Here is a 24,806-nt window from a genome sequence, read left to right as displayed (position 1 = left end):
TGCAGCTCTGATTGGAATTATAAGGTTCAAATCTGTAGCAGCTGTGGGAGTGTGAGACACTGAGAAACATAAAAGGTCTACAACTGATTAACAATCTTTTATTTCTCCCAAAATGACAGGTAGTCACAGTTCTGTAACTTTATTGGTTAATGAATGACTACACTCCTGAAAATACACCTCCATCCATTGCTTACTTTTTTCATGTCAAAATCTGGTTCAGTGTGCCATCCAGTTAATAAAACAAGCAGGATGGGGTATTTATGAGATGTTTGCGTGCATGTGAACTGCTGTACTAAAATCAAAAAACTTATATGCTCAGTATAAAAGCAAATTGATAAAGGTGTGATTTTACAAGATTGTGATCTGCTCTCCACTAAAATTTCAGATTTTGATTGAGATTCAGGTTACTGTCCTTGAATCAGTAGGTAGATTTGACTTGCAATAGACAAACATGATTAAAGTACTCAAAGTCTCCAAAGACTTAAAACCACCCAACCACTTAAATAAATTGCCACTGTAATAAATAAATAAATAAGGTAATATGCACATAAAAAAGCAGCGCAATGTTGCTATGATTTGTTCATCTAAGTGATGGCTGCTGGAACAAAGCTATTTTTATGTCCCTGTTATACACCTTGAGCAAAATAGATGATCTGTTATAGCCTACAGCTTAATAACTGCTGTTTTCCCCTCATCATTTAGTGGCTTTTGTGTTTTACCTTCTTAGAACTGCAGCTCTGAACTGTGGTTGGAGGGGCTCTGGTTTTCTGATGGTGCAGCCTGGCTTGTAGCTGGTAACATAAGCAGGAGATCAATGTTTTGGACCAGACATGAAACCTTAGATTTGTAATGCAGGAGTTTGCACTCTTGCCACACAACAATAAGATTCCAACCTCCAGCCGGCAGCTGGGGCCTTTCTGTGTGGAGTTTGTGTTCTCCCCCTGTGCATGTGGGTTTTCTTCAGGTGTTTCCTCCCACGGGTCAAATACATGCAAGTTCAGTTAATTTGTGACTCTAAATTGCCTGTAGCTGTGAATGTGGGTGGAAATGCTTATCCATCTCTATGTGTCAGCCCTTTGATTGACTGGAGACCTGTCCAGGGAGTACACCCCCGCCTCCTGCCTGTGTCAGCTAGGATTGGCTCCAGCCTCCTCCGACCCTCCAAAAGATAAGCGGATATAGCTCATGGATGGATGGGTCATTTTAAACCTACAAAAAACTGATGCACAGACCACCACCTTAAAACTGAAGTTGAGCCAAATGGAAAACTATCATAGAGGGAATAAAACCTGATCAGTGGAACTCAGTGGAAAGCTGGCTTTATTGTCACTGAATATTGAAACCTTTTTTGGCTAATCTAGGAACCAGACAAATCTGTGAGCTCATGTTTCATTTTCTCTGGCAGTTATGTCTGGCCACCCTCCCGTTCAGACCACTAACAGTAAATAAAGATGGACACCAAATCTCCACTTTCTTCCCACTGTACAAAAATGAAGAGTCAGAGTCTGTGCAGTAGTGATCAGGGTTGGAGCCGTGCTATTGAGGTCCTGCCCAAACAACCAGCTGTCAATCATGATATCGAACCCCTTTTTTTGTAGCACAAATAACTAATTAAAACCAAACTTATCAGAAAAATGAAGACATCAACAAGCATGACAAGAACTACCTAAAATAATAGAAACCATCTTTGGGAAAAAATTTATTTGATGTGCACTTTAATTTTTTTTAGTTTGGCTCATGTCCCATCTGCTAACATGCAGAGGGTGAAGTTTAGAGAAAGTTTGCGACTATGCCTCCATTTTTTTTCTTGCTTGAAAATGAACCAGCAACGCCTCAACTTGCATGTGTCACTCAGCGCTACGTCACACGTCTCATCACCCCTTGGGAACTGAAAATGACCTGAGACATTCTTAATGCCAAGCTATTTGTGGGCTGCCTGAACAAAGGAAAATAAAAGTTTCCCCTGTTTACACAAGCAAATTAGATCCTGTGTGGCTCCTGGGCCCCTCCAGCTCTGAGCTGCAGCTGCTGCCAGACAGAGAGGTAAAAATCTGCCAAATTATGACTCATAATTATAAAGCACAAACAATTTTAATGGAGAACAATGCATAAAAGTATAAAGTACATAAGCACTATTCAGTTCTATTAAATTCTATTCAGCACTGCACCAAATTTTCCAAAACAGCAGCAGCTTGTTGACAACCCAACAGAGTTGAGACTGAACGCAGCTCAGAGCAGCACCTCATGTCTTCTCAAGCTGCCTTCAGAAGAAGTTGTCAGCTGCCTCCTCGGCCCTGCTGTCTGACCCTGAAAGGCCGAAAACACTCGCTGCATGTCAAACTAACTGTCTCGCTGCTTTTCCACATGCACCCGATCAATGATTTACAAAACAGCATAAAGTGCACTGAGAGAGACATGGGCAGAGGGGAAGAGTCTGTTTCTTTGTGTTCCACATGCATGTATACCTGCCTGCTTCTGTCTCTGAGAGCACAAAAGTGTGTTAAACTCTGTGTACGTGTCAGAGAACATTTGTGGGTTTTCAGGTCCAAGATGGTGAAAGCGTGTGTGTGCTTTCAGCTGTGTGTCTGTGCATCTGTACACGATAAGGAAATGGACATTTATATTTCTAGCTGACTGCATTTTCCAGGGCTTTCTTTAATGGCTTTGTGTTCCGGTGCTGAGCTGCTCCTTCCTACATATTTCATGACATCCTGTGCTCCTCATGCTAACAACAGCACTCTTCTTTCCACTGTACCAAGACTTCCAGCTCCTTCTTTATCTGCTTCTCTGCATTGTCACTGTTTGCATTTCTTTTATCTTGTCCATTTTGCTCCTCTGCATGAGGATCAGAGGCTATCTAAATTGAATGCCATCATAAAAATTCTGTGATAAAATTGCCCTCAAAGTGGGCTTCAGAGCAAGTGAAAAATTTGCTTAGCATGAGTCCATGATGCCCTTATTTCTTTAAACTTTCCTCTAAAGTGCCAGTTGACTTTGCATAAGACATGAGTGCATTAGCCAGGTCCCTCTGTGGATTATCCTGATTAAATTAAGACGTTAAAGGTAGAATAAGTAGGATTTTTCAGTTGCCGTTTATGAATACACCAGAAAAATAGTTGATTGTTGAGTTTCGTTCCCAGGATGTGAAATGCTTTGGGGTTGCTAAAGCGTCCAGAGCACAGACGAATCTTAGATAATTAGTAAGTTACAGGCGGAGGGTGTGGTTCTGTGGTTGCAGGTCGCCATACACTTCTGGTTGGTCGCGGGTTATGATTGAGAGAGCTTATTTCTATATGAGTCTGAGCAGTGTTTCTTAGGAAAATTATGTGTAGTTTGCCTTTAATATATTTAAATATCAATTTTAAGCAACTTTGCCTAAAGCAGGATAAACATTTATGACTTGAATGGTCATCGTATAATATTTCATTACTCTAAGTACAAAAAAAGGAAGGTTATTTGTGTAACACCTTTCAACAAAGCAACTGAAACTGATTTGCTTAACACATAAAAACATTAAGACAATATATAAAAGAGACAGAAGACTATATACAAATATATATAAAGAGGGCATTAAAGGAGCAGTGTGTAGGATTTAGTGGCATATAATGGTGAGCTTGCAGTTTGCAACCAACTTAAATATGAGTCCATCCAAATTAAATCACACTGCACTTTATCCTGCAAATGTTTTCATGTGTCGTAAATGTGTCATATCTGAGGCTGTTTCCATATATTTAATTCACTGAGCTGAAATGTGACTCTTTTCCAGAATTACCAACTACACAAAACAAAATTAATATCCTTTTTCTTCAAAAATGCTATTGAGTGATCACTGTAAGCTGAAACAAAAGTTGCAAGAGAAATATAAAAATTAACTTAAGTACAGAACATATGCTAATGTAATTCAGTCATCTTCAGAATATTCTGTGGGTAGAAATATTAGTTTTTAAACAATTCTGTCTTCTTTCTACCTTGTGTTTATGGAAGCAGTACAAGTAAACTTCTTAATATTTCTTCTTTTAAAATATGGTTAAAAGTATAAAATATAAAACAAAATAGTAAGGCTATGATGTGTTCATGGTAATACACAGACCTTACAGCAGTGTCTGGCGAAGAAAATGCAGTGGGAAACAAAGTGTGTGTGCATATATCTGTGTATCAGGGAAAGGCTGGATGTTTTTTTTTCTCTATAAATAAATACACATTTAGACGGATAAAGTTGTTTTTGAAAAAGGCTTCAGGTTCTTGGTCACAAGACATGACGACAGCCTACAACGGAGAATAATTATTTTGAAGTTGTTTACTGTGACTCTAAGAATAGCCTGACAGCTGAATATAAGGCAGGTAGAGATGGTGTGTGTGTGTCACTGTGTGTGCGCAGGTGTGTGTGTGTGTTTTGTATGTGTGTCTACAGCCTGGGGGGTTGAACATGTGCAGCCTGCTGCTCTCATGTTCAGCGGTAATGTTAAGTCAGACCTGCTGCAGGAGAGAAACATCAAGATCAAAACACAGTGACCTCCTCTGATTTCAGCTCCTCTCTCCTTCTTCTTCTTCTTCTTCTTCTTCTTCTCATCCTCCCATCTGTCCTCCTCCTCTTTCCCTCCCTCGTCTCCTCTGAGCTCCCTCCTGCTCCCTCATTCACCCCACTTATTCTCTGCTCCACTTTCAGCTTCATATTTTCTCCTCCGACCACCTTTTTGCACTTTCTATTTTTACATCTCTCATCTATATCTTCTTCCTCCTCTCTTTCTCCCTCCTCCTCCTTCTCTGTGACACTTCATGTATAATTAAGAGAGATCACTGTTCTTCATGAGGCTAACATCAGTCAGCTGTCAGCGATGCGCTACACCACCAGTGTGTGTCCGTGTGCACATGTATGTGTGTGTGTGTGTTTGGAAGGTGCGGTGGCCGTGGCTCGCTGGCATGAAAGATTTAAAAGCAGCCACTGAGCCAAAGTTCTGCAATTAGGGACATTAATTCACCGTACTTAACAAGAAATGACTGCACAGCACAGAAATAGCTTAAGATAACTTGAGCTTTTGAAAGCTTGAAATATATCCTGCTGATCACTCTGTTTCTATTCCTGTGGGAGTCACCTTATCAATACAAGACTCGTACGGTCTATTTAAAGGGAGAGTTTGCATTTTTTGATGTAGGGTTGCATGAGATATGGATGAATAGTCATCGTATTAGCCACAGTGGATGCCAGTCGACAAGCTCCCAGTTAGAAGAAACAGAGAGGGATGAGCAAAAACCATTACCTGTGTGACTACATCCCAATACAAAATATCACACACATCGCAGCTTCAGCGGCCAGTGTTAGCCTTTGGAGGGAGAAACTCATGACATTACTTAGGTGACTGTTGGGTGTATAGTGTATCTTCACGGTCCATCAGCAGTTTTACAACAAATGTTGACTCTCTTAGCTTGTAAAATTATCTTTTAAATTGACAAACATAAAGTCAGATGGTATCAAAAAATTAGGTGTCTCTCCCAATGGACTATTATTTAGTGAATTTTCCTCCCTATTGAGGCAGCAGTAGACCAGCAACTCTTGTTCTGCAAGGTAAAATGACTGATTTCACTTGTGGAGTTTGAATGGTTTGGGGGAGAATATTTGGCTTCTATAATGGTGGTTTCCCATCAGACAAGGCTGTCTAATGGAAAAGTGTTGAAAATATTCTAAATATTGTGTACACTTAAACTGATAGACTGTGATTGATGACACATTGTGTCAATATCTAGTCTCATATAACAATACGATATAATATCAATATATTGCCCAGCTCTAGGTCGACCTTTTTAGAAGTTGCTAAAATACTTTTTGCTGCTGACCCTGTCCACAGCAGTGCATTGACTGCTTCCATGCTGGTTCTACTCTCAACTTCTCCAAACTGGGGGCATATTGACCACCATCTACTGTAGGTAATACACTGTTTATTAATAAGTATCTCACACAACCTCGCCTCAAACAATCCAAACCATTCCTTTAAAGATGCATATATGAACGCTGGTATTGTTTTTCACTGTGTTTGCCTTTTACTCGGTCAAGGAGAGGTATGTGTGTAGCTGAGGTGGTGCTGCCCTTCTATTTACTAGCTTCATTGTGGCTGTGTGTGTGTGTATGTGATGCTGAGGCAGTGCAATTGTTTTGGCTGGTAGGCATTCTTTGGAACAAGTTATAAATAGCATCAGATTTCTATTCTTATCCTGCTCGCCGGCACCTCTTTGATGCTTCTCTGAAGATGACTAAAGAGAAATAAGCCTTTTTTTCTGACTTGTGCTCACTACTGAGAGGAAGCTGCGAGAGATGAGACGGCGGGATCGAATGGAGGGAGGGATGGAAACATCAAAAGACAGAGAGATGGTTGATAAGACAAAATATAGGATGACATGGTCGCTCACATTACACGAGCTGCGAGGATGACAGCAGAAACTCAACAGGGTGTGGGAAGGAAAGAAAACGAGGTGGAGCGGCTGCGGGAAAAACAGATTAAGCAGATTAAAACATGAAACAGATTTGAAATGAGACTGGCAGACATGAGCGGATTCTGAAAAAGGAAGACAAGGTGGAGAAAAAGAAGGATGGGTAAACCAGAGAAGGGGGAAGTGTGAAAACAGGCCAATTGTTGATAAGAGGTGAAAAGCTGAAATAAGGAGGATTATTCAGAATTAAACAACAGAGAAGAGAAAGTAAGAAGCAGAAACACTGAGGTAGGTCAGAGGTCACACAGAGAGCTGGTTGATATTCATTGTCTTGTTCAAGGATGCGTCAGTATCAGATTATCCCTTTGGAGGACGGACGTCTTACTCACTGTCACCATGCTGGGTGAAGTTAACCACTGCATACATATATTTAAAATGAGATATTTTCATACAACAAGCACAAATTGTACTACTTGGCCAAGTTTATCAGGTTATTGTTAGAGTATAGCATGAATTAATTTCTATACAGCGGAGAAAACATGGTCATTTCATAACATAACATCTGAAATCTATGGGACTTTTAGAATTATACAGTTACTTTTTAAAAAAAGAGAAAGAAAGAAAATTATTTTTAGGTTGATCCTTATTTCACTCCTCTAGGCAGGCAATAAATAGTTGTTAAAACACATACTTAAATTAAAGCAATTCATCTGAATTACTTGAACATGAGTACAGATTTTCAGCACTCTTGTTAGACATGAGAACCATGGAGAGTCAGTGGCAAACGCACACGGACAGAGACACACTTATTGTGCCAAAAACATTCAAATAACCATACAAACAGACCTTTCACATTAGCTCACAGGTTCAAACTCTCTTCTCACTCACAGTCTCTTTTCTCTGTCGTGGATTGTTTGTTTGTTTGTTTGCCACAAAAATTTGAACACCCTGTGGAGCAAAGATAAGACAGCTGCCTCAATGCACCCTCCGTGTGCACCCACTCATAACAGCAGTGTCGCAGCCACAGTCATACCATCATCATCATCATCACTCTTTCTCTCTCCTGCTGTCCTGTATGAGTTAGTGTCCAGCTGTTCACAGAGCAAGAGTGATGGAGCTCCATTATAATAAAAACTGGTTCTGCTCCATATATTGATAATTTATGGCCCCCTAAGCTTATTAGTCTGTGTGGCCATCCATGACTGGGGTGCACTTGACATGTTTTATATCATGTGTGTTAATGTGTGCATGGCTTTATGGTCATATGTGTGCGTGTGTGTGTGTGTGTGTGTGTGTATGTGTGTGAGCATCTCTGCACCATTGCAGGTGATGATAAGGTAATTGGTTTGTCTCCTTCCACACTGGGACAAGGTCACAGTCACCGCTGAGTGAGTGCTGCTCACAGGGATAAGAGGGATTATAGTTTTTTTAAATGGATTATTTTAAACTGTAAGATTACAACTGAAAGAGTAGTTATAAATAAAATGATTTAAAATATTATATGACGGTGGATTAGTACTTCTTAAATTCATACTGATATAATCCATTTGAACATTATTACTTGTATGTAAACAAACAGATATTTACTAAATGATGATGTAAGTAAGATTTAGTTAATTTACACTTGTTAAAATCACAAAGTGCTTCATAGTTTAAAGGTCCAGTGTGTGAGATTTACAGAGGTTTATTAGCAGAATATGGCAGAAATTGAATATGATATTCATGTTTTCATCAGGGTACAATCACTTGAAAATAAGAAATGTTGTGTTTTTGTTACCTTAGAATGAGCTTATTATATCTGCAGAGGGCACAGACCCTCTTACATGGAGGCTGGCTTACAGGCACTGAAGTTTCCCAGAATGGACAAACCAAACACTGGCTCTATATAGGGCCTATTTCACTTCTTGCACGTTTTGCAGCCACCACAGTTTCTCATACACACTAGGAAGGGTAAACTTAGAAGAGGTGTTTACAATCTGCAAACTCACAGCTAGATGCTACTAAATTCTACATACTGGTCCTTTAAAACAAGAATAACACATACAGGCCCAAGCAGTTATAATTGGGGTCCAAGCAGCACCAAATGGGAGCGTGCAGATTATGTCTGCACCAAAGTTCATGGAAATATATTCAGTAATTCTTGAGACATTTGACTCAAGGACACAAATGTAAAGCTCATGGTGGCATTAGAAGAAACATCAGTGGCATTCATGCTCTGGGGAACATGGATGTCTTTTTTTATCAGTTCATCCCATAGCTGTTGAGATATTTCAGTCTAAACTAAACAATACATCGACATTGTTATTTATAGAGTGTCTAGAGTGGATAAAAATGTAACTTGAATTGGATTATATAATGGTAAAAGGTAAACTATTACAATGTTTAGAAACAGGAATATTTACTCTCTTTTTGTAGCTTTGGGACTGATGATAAAGGAAGTACAAGTCCTTCCATATGCCAGGTCTGTAGCTCCAGGCAAGAGTCCATTACTGTTGTGGGTCAGTGGTTGAAGAGGTCAAACCCAACATTCTCCATGAGATCAATAACACTACAGCTGTGTGGGTTTAATTCTGATATACGACTTTGTGCCTTTTCTCTTCTTCACTCCTCTTCTTACAAGTATAAACCGAGACAGACTGTATTCTCTAATCAAACATTTACTGATAAATGTGTGACGATGGGAGACTGTTACAGAGGTGGTGATGAGGTCAGGCATCTTCATCCAAAGGTCGCTCTCCTAATTATAAGTTTGATGTTTTCCATAATTCAGCTCTCTGACTGGAAGTGTTTGATCTTGTGCCTCTCTTTTCCAGTCTTGTAGTCAGCATGGTGTCAGAGGATCATTTGTATTTGCATCATGCCTCTGTGGCTCACTTTTAAAATCTGTTTGAAGATATTACTATCCCCCACATTTTTTCTAGAAGTCTAGTCATTAAAATTGTCAAAAATAGCCCTTTAAACCCAACTGACCTGTTTGTGAGTCATTACAAACTCATGCTTTGCAGCCAAATATTGTTCAAAACCACAGAACTTTATTTTAATTTGTAGTAGAGCTCCAAAGAAGATGAAGTTTGGGAAAATGTGTGCAAAGAGACACATCTAGTATGTTTCCATTTGCTGCTATGGTGCAGCAGTCATGGAGTCTTGAGTGTGACTGGATGTTGAGGGGATAGTTTGGATGTTTTCAAGTGGGGTTGAATGAGGTACTTATCCATACTTAGTGTATTACTGACAGTAGTTGGTGGTTGACAGGTCCCTTAGTTTGAAGAAGCAGCAGAACTACCACTGAAGGAAGCTAAGCAATGAACTACTGTGGACACGGTCAGCAGCAAACATATTTCAATCAGCTAAAGAAAATAAAATATAAAAATGAATTAAAATATATAGAAATTAAAATATTTTCACTGCTGTACCTTGCAGTCAGACAGTCTTTTCTGATGGGAAACTGTGGTTATATAAGCCAAATATTGCTCTCTCCAAAGACACCAGACTTCTTTGGAAAACAACAGAAGTTTTACCTTGCAGAGCACAGGAGTTGCTGGTTTACTACTACCTCAATCAGCCAGCCTGATAGTATTATTGTGTGACTTTGGTGCATCTGAACTAATCATTTAAACCAGGTAAGGCAGCAGTAGACTAGTAACTCCTGTGTTCAACCATGTAAAATTACTGATTGGCAAATAGAGTGTTGTTCGTTTGGAGATTCTAAAAAGGCCTTCTGATGGTAAAGTAGTAAAAATATTCTAAATACAGAGTACACTTATACTGATATTGATTTGACTTTTTAAGGTGGCTAAAATATGTTTTGCTGTTTCTTTAGAGCAGTTCTTTGATGAGCTTCCTACACCACTACATCAGCTGCTTCTCTATAATGGAGTACCTCATGCAACCCCACTTCAAAAGATCTGAACTATCCCTTTAAGGAAATTTGCAGAAAAATGTGTCTACATCCTGAGAAACAGAAAGAGAAGAAAGGTTTTACCTCAGTTCTTATCTCCTACATTGATCCTCTGCATTGCTTTTCTCACACCCCACGTCCGGCACATTGATTTGTCTCTGCTGTATCCTGGTCGAGCCTCTGGATCGATCCATTTGTTGCCTCAGGGGTTGAGTTTTGGGTGGTAAACACAAACTGGCCTTAGAAATATTGGCACTGTTAATAATAGAAGGACAATGTTGTCACATATACATAAAACCCTGCTCACACTCACTCTAATTGGTAAATAAATTGGCAAATTGGTCAACTACTGTCTTAAATCTCCATTTCCCTGAAGAGTTACTGCAGTGAGAACAGAAAAAGCCATGAATTAGTGTAGCATTTGTCTTTAAGGCAGCCACTAGGCTTTTAAATTGCTTTGTGTGGAGGTAAAGAGGGGCATATCATTATCGTTAAAGTCCCACTATGTCTCCTCTCCTTCACCCCTCCGTGTGTTTGTGCAGATATTGAGTGTGTGTTGTTCCCTTCACACAGACATTGCATGAATTAAACGCTCTTTCTCCTCACAGCATTTCAGCTCAACCAATTAGGTATGCCGTGTCATGAAATGAATCGCGCTGAAGTCGATAAGGACCAGTCATAATTGAGCTGGCATGCATATTAATTAAACAACAAGCGGTGTTTAACTGGGCCAGGGCACCCAGGGTCCTAGTGCTTCACTCGTAATGGTCACAGAGTCTTGATCGTTTACTGTTTATTTTATTGGTAATTTAGCTTTTTAAATATGAAAAAAACATGACAACACATAACACTGTCTCCTTGGAATTATGTTTATATACAAACAATTACACTTTTACATTTGTCAGCATAATGTAATTGGGAAAACAATTTTACAATATATTACAAATGTTCAGCAAAAACTTTGAGCTTATCCCAAAGCTTGACTTTGCATCATAATCATATAAAAACTGGAGACTCAATGACTGGAAGGAAGTAACAGAAAGAGTTTGTGGTGAGCTTTGTCAGAGGCTGAGCTGAACACAAACACACCCACAGACACGATCTGTGAATCAGTTGCGTTGCTGGCTAGCTCACAGCTAACATGCAATTAGCATATTGGTTGTCAAATAAACACCAATGATCCAGTGATCAAAAACACAGGTCAAAATGAATCATTTTGAGGTGGGAAACATGCAAAAACTTATGTTGTTATGCAGTGAACCAAAAAAACCTTTTTAAAATCAAGATAGACAAATCAGTCTCTAAAGCACAATGTGACAGGGGTTTCAAAACAAATCTAGAGAATTATCACTCAAATGTGCTCCACTCTACCTTACAAAGCAGACACAGTTAGTGACTAGCTGGTGAACACAGTGGAACATTTAGCAGCTAAAGAGCCAGGTATTTCCCTCAGGAATTGGTGGAGACCAAAAATAGAGCTAAAAGAGAGAGAATATATGTCCAATATAATAATAATAATATGTCCATAGTCTGTTCCTGAAGCCCCTAAATGGGATTGTTGGTTAAATGTAAAGCAGTTATAAGAAAATTTATATTTTGTTGTGTTGTGCTCCTGTTTATTTTTAACTGGCTAACGTAACGTAAATGTTAAATTAAATAACCAGTCTCCTCGATGATGGTTAGTTTGCTTATGTAGGTCATACAGAGGCAGTGGTATTAAATTGTGACTGTTTCATAACCAGTTAAAAACTCATTGTATTATGTCTGAGGATTCTGGAAATGCCATAAAAACAGAGCTACGTGTTTTCAAACTTCAAACTTTCCCAGTTTTTCAGTTGGACAGGGATTTATCACTGTTCACTATGGTGATCAAAACTTTACTTGATGTCACTGAGTTTAGCAGATGTTTTTGTGACTTTACAATAGATGTTTGAATAAATAATTGATGGCATGTGTGTTTTTATATTCACCATGCTCATGGTTTTCTATTTTATCCTCACAGTTTTTGTTTGCTCGGTCTGGTCTGGACTCGGCTGGCTCTGAGGAAGTTGTTTTATGGAGAAAAAAATGGTAGCGGATGGATAGACACACTGGAACATACACGTCAAAGTGCACTTTGCTTCTGCTAAACTGAATACACTCCACACTGAGGCTCTATTTAAAGTGTGTGTATGTGTGTGTGTGTCAAAGCGCAGCAGAGAGGAGAGCACTTTGCCATCATTAGGTGAGATCATGTAGAGACAGGATGACCGGGTTAATTTTTAATGCCCAGCCTTTGGATATATAAAATATGTATTCAGCCCTTGTTGGACATGACACAGAGTCTTTATATCTCTCTTCCTCTCTCGTCTTAGTCAATCTCTCTTTTATCCACTCTGTTTTTAGCTCTACTCTCTCTTTCAGCTTCTCAGCGTGTTTGGCCCTGCTTCACTCTGTCTGGTCTGTTTCTCTCTCTTCTTTCTTGGCGTCAGTCCGCCTCTCTTCTCCCTACGAGTGTCTGCCCTGAGAGCCAGACAGACGAGAGGTGTCGTTTGATGATCTGGCTAGAAACGGCTCGCAGCGTGGCTGTTTTCATTCTGTTTCCTCTATTTTTCCTCCTCCCTCGGTGTGTGTGTCTGTCTGTTTGCTCTTCAGATTTAACAGCTTAGTAACACTGTTGTCACGGATCAGCTGAAAATCCTAAAGAGATGTGGACAGACAAATACACAAACACGCAGACAAACGCTGACTTTTTACCTAACTCACACACACACATCAAAGGTAGGCCAGCAAGGAGATGATTGAATACACCCACAGGGACACACTCTTGATTTACAGCTTACTCCTGTGTCACAGTGATATAACAGTAAACCTGAACCAGCCAATAGGGACACGCTGTCTCAGAGATCACTGACAGCTGATTGTTACTGCTGTGATGTAACAAAGGTCACCGGGGACATCCATATAAGTGTACTGATTTGAATATAGTGTGGGGAAAGTTTAAACAACTCAAAATCATCTAGAAATTGAAAAGAAGACATTATGGTTTAACAAGCGCAGGATGCAGCGACAGTGCTCCTGCAAAATCGTTACTGGGGGCCGCTTGTTTTGGTGGAACATTTGCACAGGGGAAGGAACTGGTGGACTCAAGGGTTTAATATACACCAGGAAGGGTTTTGAGAGGTTGGATTGGGGCTCTTTTGCCATAAATGCATCACAACTTTTTCCATGCTGGTGTCCCACCGTGTACAGCTGGTGCCCTTTTTATTTTTTCCCCTACCCCACAGGCAGCCACCACTGTGGGGAGCTGTCACATTAAAATGACTAAATCCATGCAAAAGAAAAGGTAACAACCACTAGCTTCTGTAGGGACAGGGATTTTGAAAACGGTAATACACAGATAATGGATGCTGCCTGAAATAGGCCAAGCCAATGACATGCTTATCCAGACCAGGTGATTATACACCAACGAAAACATAGTTATGATTTTTATATTTTACTTCTGCCATATTCTGTCAATAAATCTGTACATCTTACACACCGGACCTTTAAAAAGGGCAAGTTCAAAATAAGGAGTTAGCATACTGCTTAACACAAACCAAACTGATATATGCATTTTTGGTCACAGAGTGTTACTATGATTGATAACTGTATTGCAATTGTAAGCTGTATTCCCTACTTGTTACTGAAGAAAGTAATCTCATTACTGTCATGCATTGCTACATAAATAATGTGCTACTGCCCTACATCTATGCTATACTGTTTGTGTCTACTAGTAAAAACAGTGGAACGATTGGGAATGGCTGTTAATTAAATATTGATATGATAATGTGCTCTATGTAGTGCATTTGTTTGCTTAGCCCACATATGAACTCCTCCTGTGTATTGTGAACTTGTTTTATTTTTAATTCTTATTCATTGTTCATTGCATTGACCTCAAATTGTTGGCTGCTTTACAACACTGGGTCCTTTATGCATTTAGCGAAATGATGTTTGATCAGTTTGTAACATAAAGCTGCTGTGTTGATGCTGGTATGTGTACAGTCAAGGAAACAGCCACTGTGCTGTTTCTGTTTTTATTTTTGAGATGCTGCTGTGACATTTACAGGAATTATCTTGCTTTCTGACTCTTCCGTCAACACCTCGAGTATACTGCAATTACAGAACAGAACAGATTGTTTACTGAGAAATTGAGCATGACTCACCAAGAAATATATTTAAAAGGTTTCCTATGTGAGAGCTGTGCTTACCAAACACAGCATACGCACAGGAATTCATGTTTGTGTAAGACCGAGTAATATGACTGCTGATGAGAGTTGACTGACACACAGTTAAAAGACCAGTATGTAGGATTTAGTGGCGCTTGGTAGGGCTGTGTATTAGCAAGAATCTGGGGCTCAGGGTGGCTCAAAGCCTTTGCATGACGTTGGTGTTATCAACTTTACATTTTTGGTTGCATAGTCTGGGGGCATAGTCATTCCTGTTAATAATAGACCCCGGAGAACTGAAGAAATAGTCAAAACATTCACTTTCAAGATAGGAAGTGTAAACACTGTTGGTGGTGGAGAGAGAGGATGGACACATCCTGAAGGTTGTGGTGGTGATGGGCAAGGTGAGGGCTGCACAATAGTAGGTCTGAAAGACATGATGACAAGATTTCATTTAGCAGTATCCAGTGAGAACCAGTTGGAACAGAGCCAGATATGGTGATGTAGGAAACTGTGAATGAAAGGAACAATGAGACTGTCAGAACCAGAAGTGATATAGAAAATTAAACCAAAAATAAATACCAGAAGTACTCCAGTTTATTTGATATGTTCTTCTGCAATCAAACTGGTCTGAACAAATTGCTGTTTCAATGTAAATGCTGAACATTCTTGAAGACATGCCTGATTATATTGGACATTTAAGGTTCAAGGCTTTTAGTTTGATAAACTGCCTGCCCAGACGGGAGTGCCGGAGGTGTTCTTCTGCTCTGACCATTTGACTGCACAGTCAGCTGTTGTCAATCATTTATCCTATGGTGCGTATCAGCTGCAAATGTCTGCACATAGAATTAGCAAACAAAGCTGTCAACCTAAGCTAATGTCCTCAGCTTCCTTGCTGAGGAACACCAAAACATGCCAACCACTGCTGATGTGGCAGCAGTTTGACAGAAGAGAAAATATTTACAGGGATGTTGATGCATCTCTGCCACATTCTCAATCATTTTCAACTCAGAGTAAACCAGAGGGAAGTGAGATGCTCTTAGCAGAAAATATGAAGCACCTTGAGTACCAGGGAAGTGTGTAAAATGCTTCACAGTCAATAAAAACAACCAGGACTGCGGCATCATGCAGTTTAACAGGCATTTAGGACAAACCAGCCATGATAAGACTTTGTTAATGCAGTTAAACACGTAAATGAAGTGATCAGTCACCGTGCAGATGTCTCGAGATAAGTGTTGATTGGCAGTTTTACATGTTTTTTGCTGTTTTTTTTGCTGACAAGATGTGGCTAAAGAAACAGCTGTTGTTGTGCATGTGTGTGTGTGTGTGTGTGTGTGTGTGTGTGTGTTAATGTGGATGTGTGCATGTGTCTCCAGAGGTGAGTAAATCACAGCAAGGACAAATAGACGATTTTCTACTGAATCAATCAGTCTTGCTTAAGTGAGCACAGAATCCACCTTCATCAGCAGGTTATAGAGCAGTTATAGGACACACACACACACACACACACAAACACACACACACGCACACACACACACACACACACACACACACACACACACACACACACACACACACACACACACACACACACACCTAACAAGACTAGAGGGGACACATATAATTCAACAAAATAGCATTCTAAGGAATATTGACAGCTTTAGTCGATAAGTTAGGAAGGTGTGTATGGAGACGCAGTTGATACAGATGCAACATCCATGCAAATATGCATGTGTTCATGCATAGTCACACCTTACATGCATCTAAAAGTGTTGTTTCTCTGGTACAGACTCATTAGCATGACAATCCATTTCTTTGTCCATACGTGATGAGAGGATATTGACTGAGGAGCAGGTAATAAATGCAGAGTGATTATTGATCTCTCTGTCTGCTCAGTGTTTATAAACTGCATATGGACTGTATTTACTACCATGTTAGGAGGCTGGAATATGGCCACAGCAGAATATCATCACCAAGAGACCTAAAAGTGCCATTAACATGTGTTTCCCTGATTAAACTATATGTGCATCACAGAAATGTCACCCAAGAGGGGACTGTTTGCTGTGATTATGGAGCAGCAGTGCAGCTGGTATCACATGCAGCTGAGAGGTTTATGGGATTTATCAGTGTGGATGGAAAGATTGCTCACATTTAAGTACCGGATGCTGACTGATCAGAAAATAACTTTAATGTGTTTTTTGGCTTTACAGAGAGACACCAAAGGCCAGTTCCTGTTGGACCATGTGTGTAACCACTACAACCTGCTTGAGAAAGACTACTTTGGTATTCGATATGTGGACCCCGAGAAACAGAGGGTAACTATCACATACACACACACGCACGCACGCACGCACACACACACACACACACACACACACACACACACACACACACACACACACACAGAGAGAGAGAGAGAGAGAGAGAGAGAGAACAACTAAAAGCAGTCAGACTTTTTTAAGTTTAAGTTTCCTTATTCAACAAATGACTCCACCAGACAAAACAATGTAAAATGAGGTGTAATTACTGACATTTCTAGACTACAGAAAATATAGACAATTAATCAATAAATTAATAGTCATTGACATCTCTAACCGACAATAGAAGTAGTAGTGGTTGTTTGAAAATGCAGAGAGAGTGCCAGCATAACAGAAGCTAAACAATGTACTGCTGTGGACGGGGTCAGCTGCAAAACATATTTTAGCCACCTTTAAAAACTCTGTATCAGTTCAAGTGTACACTATATTTAGAATATTTTCCCTGCTTTACCATGCTGCTGCACAGCCTTTTCCAACAGGAAACTGCTGTTAAACAGGACAAATATAGTTCTCTCCAAACCAACCGAACGCCATTGCCAAAATCAGTAGTTTTACCTCCCAAAACATAATGGTTGCTGGTCTACCACTTTCTCGATCAGTTAGTTTGTTTGTGTTATTGTGTGACTTATGTGACTTCTGTGAATCCAAACTGTTTAAAACACCAATGTCATGTAATAACACAAACTAACAGTTCAAGGCAGCAGTAGAGCAGCAACTGATGTCTTCTGCAAAGTAAAATGAAGGATTTTGCCAATGGAATTTTGTTGGGTTTGAAAGAGCAATATCTGGCAATTATGAAATAAGTTTCTTGTCAGAAAAGCCTGTCTGATGGCAAGGTAAAGTGATGAAAATATTCCAAATATAGCCTACGCTGGTACTCTTTCTGCTTCTCCAAACTGGGAGTATGTCGACCACCATCTACTCTAAGTAATACACTGACTATTGATAAGAACATTATACAACCCCACCCCAATTGAACTATCCCTTTTAAGATACTGCAGTCTTCACAGCGGCTTTACCATCTGTCTATTTGGTATTATCCCCTTATGCTACTTATAATATTTATATTTATAGTGTATACAAATTTTACCCCATCAAAAATAATTACATGGCAGCGCATAATCAAAGCAGAAGAACAAAAAAGAAGAAACTGATGATCACACCCACTACCAGGCTCCTCTGAGTCAGCATGGCCAAACTGGGATTGCTGGATATTAATCAGGAGGCAGTCAGAACAGTATATTACAAGTTCAAGTGACAAATAATAACAAGATCGGTCTCCATATTTCAAACAGCCCACACACAGAAGAGACCAGCTGCTTTGTCTCAGCAGAAGCACAGTCAGCCTCTAGCTGAATTTAAAATGCAAAAGGAGAAAGGAATAATAGCAAGCAAATAGCAGCGAGAGGTGTCACTGCACAAAAGGCACAAGTACAACAGAATGCAGTAAAGAAATCTCTACAGTAGAATAAAGGCTCTAAAGTCAGAGGCAAAACAAACTAACGCTGTAGCCTAAAAGTGCATGAAAGTAGTTGAAGCAAGGAGTGTAACATTAGTGAAACAGTTTTATCTTATTGGATGGGCGCAGTTATAACACCCACTTTATGTTGTAATAGATTTGGGGAAAATTGCCAAAGGTATAAGGTATAGCGAGGAGTATAGAAAAGTCACCACTTTTCCTCATAAGCAAACTGAAAAGCCCTCGATCAAAGCCCTGACTCTCTAACAGCTTCAGTGGAGCTGCTCAGTACCTAACAGGTTGCTTATTATAAGAGCATAGTATACTGTAAACAAGCTCGCTTCAAGCATAGATCATGCATTAAATAGGGATTCAACCTATTTAATATACCATGTTTTGCTCAAAATTGTTATTGGTACTGCAGTATTCATTTTTGAATGCAATATATGATAAACAGAAATATATCCAGTGATGCATTTGAATACAGTCATTTTCTGGTGTGATTTTAAATTTGTTTTTGATGCACTGGAGTCAGCTCACATTGCTGTATTTAAGCAAAATGTCATTCAATTATTCATCAAAGACATAAAGACAGTTTCGATTTGGAAAAATGCATCAACTTGTCTGTTACAGAAATTGTAACATACACCTTTTTAATGAAGTCAGTATCTTTACTTTAGGGTAACATTTGTCCTTTGTCTCTCTGTTTGTCTGTCCCTCTGTCTGTGTTTCTCTCTCAGCACTGGCTGGAGCCCAATAAGCCTGTGGTGAAGCAGATGAAGTGTAAGTGTCACTACTGCTCGCTCTGTGTTTTTTCTGAGGGTTTTACATCAGTGTGTGTTTGTATACAGCAATGAAAAGAGTGTGAAATGCAAGCGTGTGTGTGGTTGTGTGAGTGTGTGTGCACACTCTTGTTTGTATATTTGTGTGTGCGTGTGTTTGTTATTGCCTTGCATGCAGGCTGCATTTGTGTCCCGAGAGCAGTGTCAGTGTGAGGAGGTCAACTCTACAACAAACAGACAACACCACAGGGACTCATACACACGCACAGGCTCATGACAGCACACACACACATCAGTGTTAAATCCACTAGATATTTGAAAAAATTCAAAATCTGATATGATCATGTACCTATTGTATGGAAAATTCATCATGTGTGGTAAGAAATAAACTATAATTGAGTAAATATAATTAGTAAATCTAATATAAAGTAAACAAGTTAACATAATTGTTTTTCATATTGGACAAATATCACCAGCTATAACCCCAGGACACATTACTCACATTGCCATTTGTAGTGAGTAGTGACAGAGCTCAACGATCTTGGACAGCAACTTTTTGTCAGAAACACCACAGGGAGACAAACAGAGACACAATAAAGACAGACAAAGTGACGAGAACAGGTTTTCTCAGACACACAATAAAGCTGCCGGAGGGACAAGTGGCCCAAACAAGAAATAAAGTAACTCACAAAGTAAGATACACAGACATGGCGGCAGGGGAGCACAAGCTTAAGACAGAGAACTTGTTTGTCAAACAATTAAACAGGGTGCTGTTAAAGACACCCGACTCTTCTTTAGTGGTTTTTTTTAGGTAGGCTGTTGGAGCTGGGCCACTTCATTCAGATCAATATGTACATGCTAACAAATCTAAAGGCAAAGTGTCTGTTGACCGTTGTCACAGTTTTCTCATACTCTGCAGGACAACAGCTTTCTTGTTTTTGGTTAATATTAGATCTACCCTCTTGATTTTTATCAACAGTGGAGAAAGAAGTACTCTGGCCACAAGCATTGCAGCTCTGCACAGTGGAACACAGCACACTGCTTTGAGCTGAACCTTTGTCAGACGCCCTGCTTTTATTTATGCCTGTCACACATGTTGAAAACACTGAAAACGAGTTAAAGTGATGCTGTCTATGCATTCTACACAATACCTCCTTATTTAACTACAAACATCAAAATAAGCTGGCTTATCAAGGTCAATGTAATGACAACTTATCTGCTGTTGTTCGTTATAGTGTGTAATTTCTAGTAAAGAAACATCTAAATAAAAGATGTGTATTTTCTGTTTAAAAAAATACAAAGATAGGAAGATTTCACACTGGCCCAAAAAGCAAAAAGCCACCAACTTTTATATTTGTAAAACTTTCCTCGAGCTGAAAAAAGATATTTAAAAGTCTGACGTGATCACAATGTAAAGTCTAGGGACCAAGCAAGAACTAGTGGGTGGGTGCAAGGACAGAACACAAGGACATTAGTGCACATATTCAGGGGGCTGTATAACCAGGAAGGAAAAACCCGGGAGCTAGAAAAGTTTTTCAGCTTATGCGCCAGGCGAGCAAGTCTCATTGGACTGCAAAGTAACTGCCATCTAATGGTGTCAAATAAATGTAGTGGTATAAAAACTATCCGAAATGTACAGTGGGAGTATAAAGTAGGATAAAATGGAAATACTCAAGTAAACTACAAACAGTAGACAATCTGAGGGGAGATGCCATTCTCCTTGTTATGACCAAAGTGCATCCCCCTTTTTAACCTGCCATTCCCCCCATCCCCTAATAGGAACGAGAGTGCAAAGGCAGAGGGGTTGTTTCGTTGAACATGTTAGTCTCGTCTGTCTGACTCACTGATCCTTTATCTGACTGAGGTTTGTGCAAGTTACAATCTATGGTCCTGACCATGGCTCTGAAATATCAGCAGCCTAACTGTGCTGCGTTGTTGATAAATCCATGGCCCTGTCCATGGTCCTGAAGTAGCAGATGGATTTTTATAACTGCCCTGCTGTCAGTTTCATTGTGATTCTAATATATATTCTAAATTATATAGTTGCAAGGGGGTATTTAAAAAATAGAGAAAGAGTCATTCATGAGTTGGTTTGCTAGTTGCAGTTGAATTAATAACTTGGGTCCATTCTCCCTATTAAATATTAACAAATTGCCTATTGACAAGTACCTCACAACTGTATTTAAGTACAGTACCTAAGTAAATGTACTTACTTATTTTTCACCACTGCCAGTCAATATGAAAAGTACAACCAAGAGACATTTATTTCTCAAAGCAAATGTTTTATTTTCTTCCTGGGAAGAAGTAAATGAGGAAACGAGGGCAGATTAATTCTGCCTTTGCTTCATAAAAAAATAAATTTTACTTTGTCAGCCACAGGGGTTTGTTTGTGAGACAAAATCAAGATGCAAACATTTTAAGTGGAATCCTCTTACATTTTTACATTTCTTTCCAGTCTAGAGAAAATGTATTCATTTGTCTTTTATTCTAATGGACTGATGCTTAGTACTAATGTTGTTGATTTTAGTTGAAAAAATGTATTCACTGACGAAACTAGATGTTTCACTGCAGAATTTCTCAGTGTGGTGTTCATCTATTTGTCTGATTGTCTGTGTGATCAGCAGAAAATGTGTGTGCCTGAAGTTCGCCCACCCTTTTAATGACTGTCCTGTTCTTTCTGTATGCACTATAAATTAATAACAGCGCTATTAGCGGTGCATTCTGCTTGATCAGAACATGTGCAAGAGGAGGAGGAAGAGGAGATGAGTGAACATTAGAATGAGAGATGTAAGAGGAGAAGGAGGGGAGAAGAGTGATTAAGAGGAAATGTGTGTGGTGGGGTAATTCAGAGGGGTGAGGGAGGAGACAGTCATAGATTCTGTAGCTAAAGAAAGGAGTCAGATTCAGGAAGAAAACAGGCAGAAAAGAGGAGATTGTAGAGACAGCCTGAGATGAGAGAGGCAGACAGTGAAAGAAAGAAGAAGAGATGAGAGAGAGGGATGGAGGATTGATCTGAGTCGTCCTGACACATCAGTTCTCCCTATGGCAGGATTTACTCTCAAATTAGGATGTGTGCTGTGTGTTTTATTTTCTCTTTGTGCGTCTCGGCTTGCGTCACATTCGTACGAGTGTGTGTGTGTACAGACTATTGTGCCAATTCACTTTCTCTAAAACCTTAAAAAAATAAAAAAGCATCTTGGTCCCTTAAGCCCAAGCAAAAAAGCAGCTCAAATTCTTTGGGAGCGAGTGGGAGGATTGCTTCTTTCATATTGCTCAGCATGTATTATGTAGATGTGTGCTGTTTTTCATGGCTGGATAATACCGCAGAGGATCCCGCCATTAAAGACAGAGTGGAGAGGGCACTCTGTAAAGATTTCTGCTCCCATGTTAGCTGATACTCTCTGTCTTCCTCCTCTTCTGCCAAGCCTTTTTTCTCCCCACTGTCCCTTTGGATAAGTTTATATTTGATACTGACATCAGAATCATTACCCATATCAGCTGTAAAACTAATCCATATCATATATTCTCTCAAAATAGCCCACTTGTGTCAAGTAATGTACTTAATGCTAATACAAGGGACTTTCATACTGTGTTGATTTTCTGAAGAACCTCTGTGATTCATAATTTTGGAAAAGCCTTGAAAACATTTTTTTATGGCTCCACGACAGCAACAGCTGTGGCCAGAGGCATTATGTTTTTGGCTCATCCAATTCTTGTGTCTTATATCTCAGAAATACCTTCAGGGAATTTCGTCAAACTTTGAACAAATGTCAACTGAAATTATTCAATTTTGGTGGTCAGAGACTGGGATGGACGTAAGCTCAGTGTGACCTCATGCCCATCCCAGTCTCATGAACAAGATACCTCAGGAACACTTAAAGGGAGTTTCTTCTAATTTGGCAGAAACATCAACTTGGACTCAAGGACGAACTGATTTGATTTTGGTAGTCAAAGTTCAGAGGTCACTGTGACCTCACATGGCATGTTGTTTGCCATAACTCAAGAATTCATATGTTAATTCTGGTGTCTTCTTTGTTACAAACCAGTCAGTTGATTAATGGAGAAATCCCCAGTGTATGAATGTGTGTGTGCATGGGGTGAGACAGTGATATCCTGCCCTGTCCTGCCCCCTGTGCCAGCAGCGCGCAGTGGGATACACCTATCAGCAGTACCTAAATTCCTTGATTATTTCATGGGTGAATTTTAGACTGAACATGCAATAAACCAATCAGAAAGTCAGCTCTCATCACGTTTAAGAAGCAGGTGCCTGTAGGACCAGGTAGAAACAAAGAGTAAAATAATTTCCAAGTGAAGAGACAGATCTCCTGGTTCATAAAGTTAAAGTGCGGGAGCATGAAATACATGGAGCTGGCAGAGTGCCTCCAAAGCAGCTTCACATGTAAATAGTTTTATATTAATGCCTGCAAAAAGTATAAAAATAAGTAAATATATAAATATATGAACCATAAATGTCATGCAGATATGTAACTGGTTATGTTTTACACTGAAGCACCTTGAAATTACATTGTGTTTTATAATTCATTATTATCATCATTCTTATTATGTGCTGGCTGAGGATCCTGAAGGAGTTGGTGGGCAGGAACAGGGGAGAGGAGTGAAGAGTCGGGGAGAGAGACACTGCAGTCGAAACGAGGGGCGAGCCAATTAAGACAGGCTGTGATGCGTCTGAGTGGCCAAAGCTGCATCTCAATCTGGCTGACCAGCCTCCTGAGCCAGATTGAGGTGCAGCCTTGTGGTCTCCCATTCCCAAGAGTTTGTGAAATTTGATAACCCATGCACAAAATTATACACAGGTATATCTACCAACCGATCGGGCTGGTCTTGTGGTCAGATATAATATCTGCTTCATTTTGCATGTTATAGATCATAATTGTTTAATTCTTGTTTTTCTGGATCTCAGAAACACACAGACACAAACACTACAGTTACTCCAGCTGTCATATTGACTGATTTGTTAAAGACAACCTGACCACTGTCGTCCTGTCCTGTTCCATATTATTACTGGTGAGAATCAATTTAGACACACACATGTGCACAGTGTTTAACATGAATGAAAGATGTTTTGTGATTGTGGAGATGTGTGTGCATGCCTCAGACAAACACAAGAGACGTACACGCACACACACACACACACACACACACACACACACACACACACACATGCATGCTGTTAACTTCAATATTTACATTTTCTGAATGAAAATATATTCAAAGGAACTTTACTGATCCACACTCCTGTGTGGGGAAAAACCAGAAATGAAAGGTGTTTTGTGGTTGTGGAGACATATACATGTGAATTGGCCAAATGTGCCAGTTGTTGTCTTGTGCAGATGGACCTACTGCGCCACAGACTTTGTTTTAGCGGGTCTAAGGGGCAAGTGGTTTTGACTCCAACACGCCGTGCACACGATAGCAAATGCACCTTCATGTTGCCTTTATTTTCAGACCATTTTTAGACCATGGCCACACAGACTAGGGGAAAGATATCAGAGTGCCAGATATGTGCAGCATACAAACATGTTGACACACTGCATACAATCTCCACAAGTTATCAAATCAAATGACAAACTATGTTGTTTGTCAACCAGAAAGACACATATGGGTGTTTTCTAATCTGCCGCCTGTTCAGCAAAATACATTTTTTCATCACATTCTAAAACTGTTCAAAATAGCAAAAAAATACTTACAGTTAAGGCAAGATGGCAAAAAAGAAAAAAG

General features: G+C 39.7%; 1 protein-coding gene across 2 annotated transcripts in view; it reads left to right on the top strand.

Annotated features, from left to right (window-relative positions):
• Positions 1 to 24,806, top strand: part of frmd3 (FERM domain containing 3) — a 70,894-nt gene that overhangs the window by 2,385 nt on the left and 43,703 nt on the right. For both annotated transcript variants that reach the window (XM_084729556.1, XM_084729555.1), the window contains exons 2-3: positions 16,719 to 16,823; positions 19,026 to 19,068. In XM_084729556.1, coding sequence (XP_084585682.1) covers positions 16,719 to 16,823; positions 19,026 to 19,068 — 148 coding nt within the window. The remainder of the gene's footprint in view (positions 1 to 16,718; positions 16,824 to 19,025; positions 19,069 to 24,806) is intronic.

This window comes from Lutjanus erythropterus, chromosome 10 (assembly GCF_056507025.1).
Source record: "Lutjanus erythropterus isolate fLutEry1 chromosome 10, fLutEry1.hap2, whole genome shotgun sequence".
Taxonomy (NCBI): Eukaryota; Metazoa; Chordata; class Actinopteri; order Lutjaniformes; family Lutjanidae; genus Lutjanus; species Lutjanus erythropterus.
Note: the sequence above shows the minus strand (reverse complement) of the source record. Positions and strands in the feature narration are given on the sequence as shown.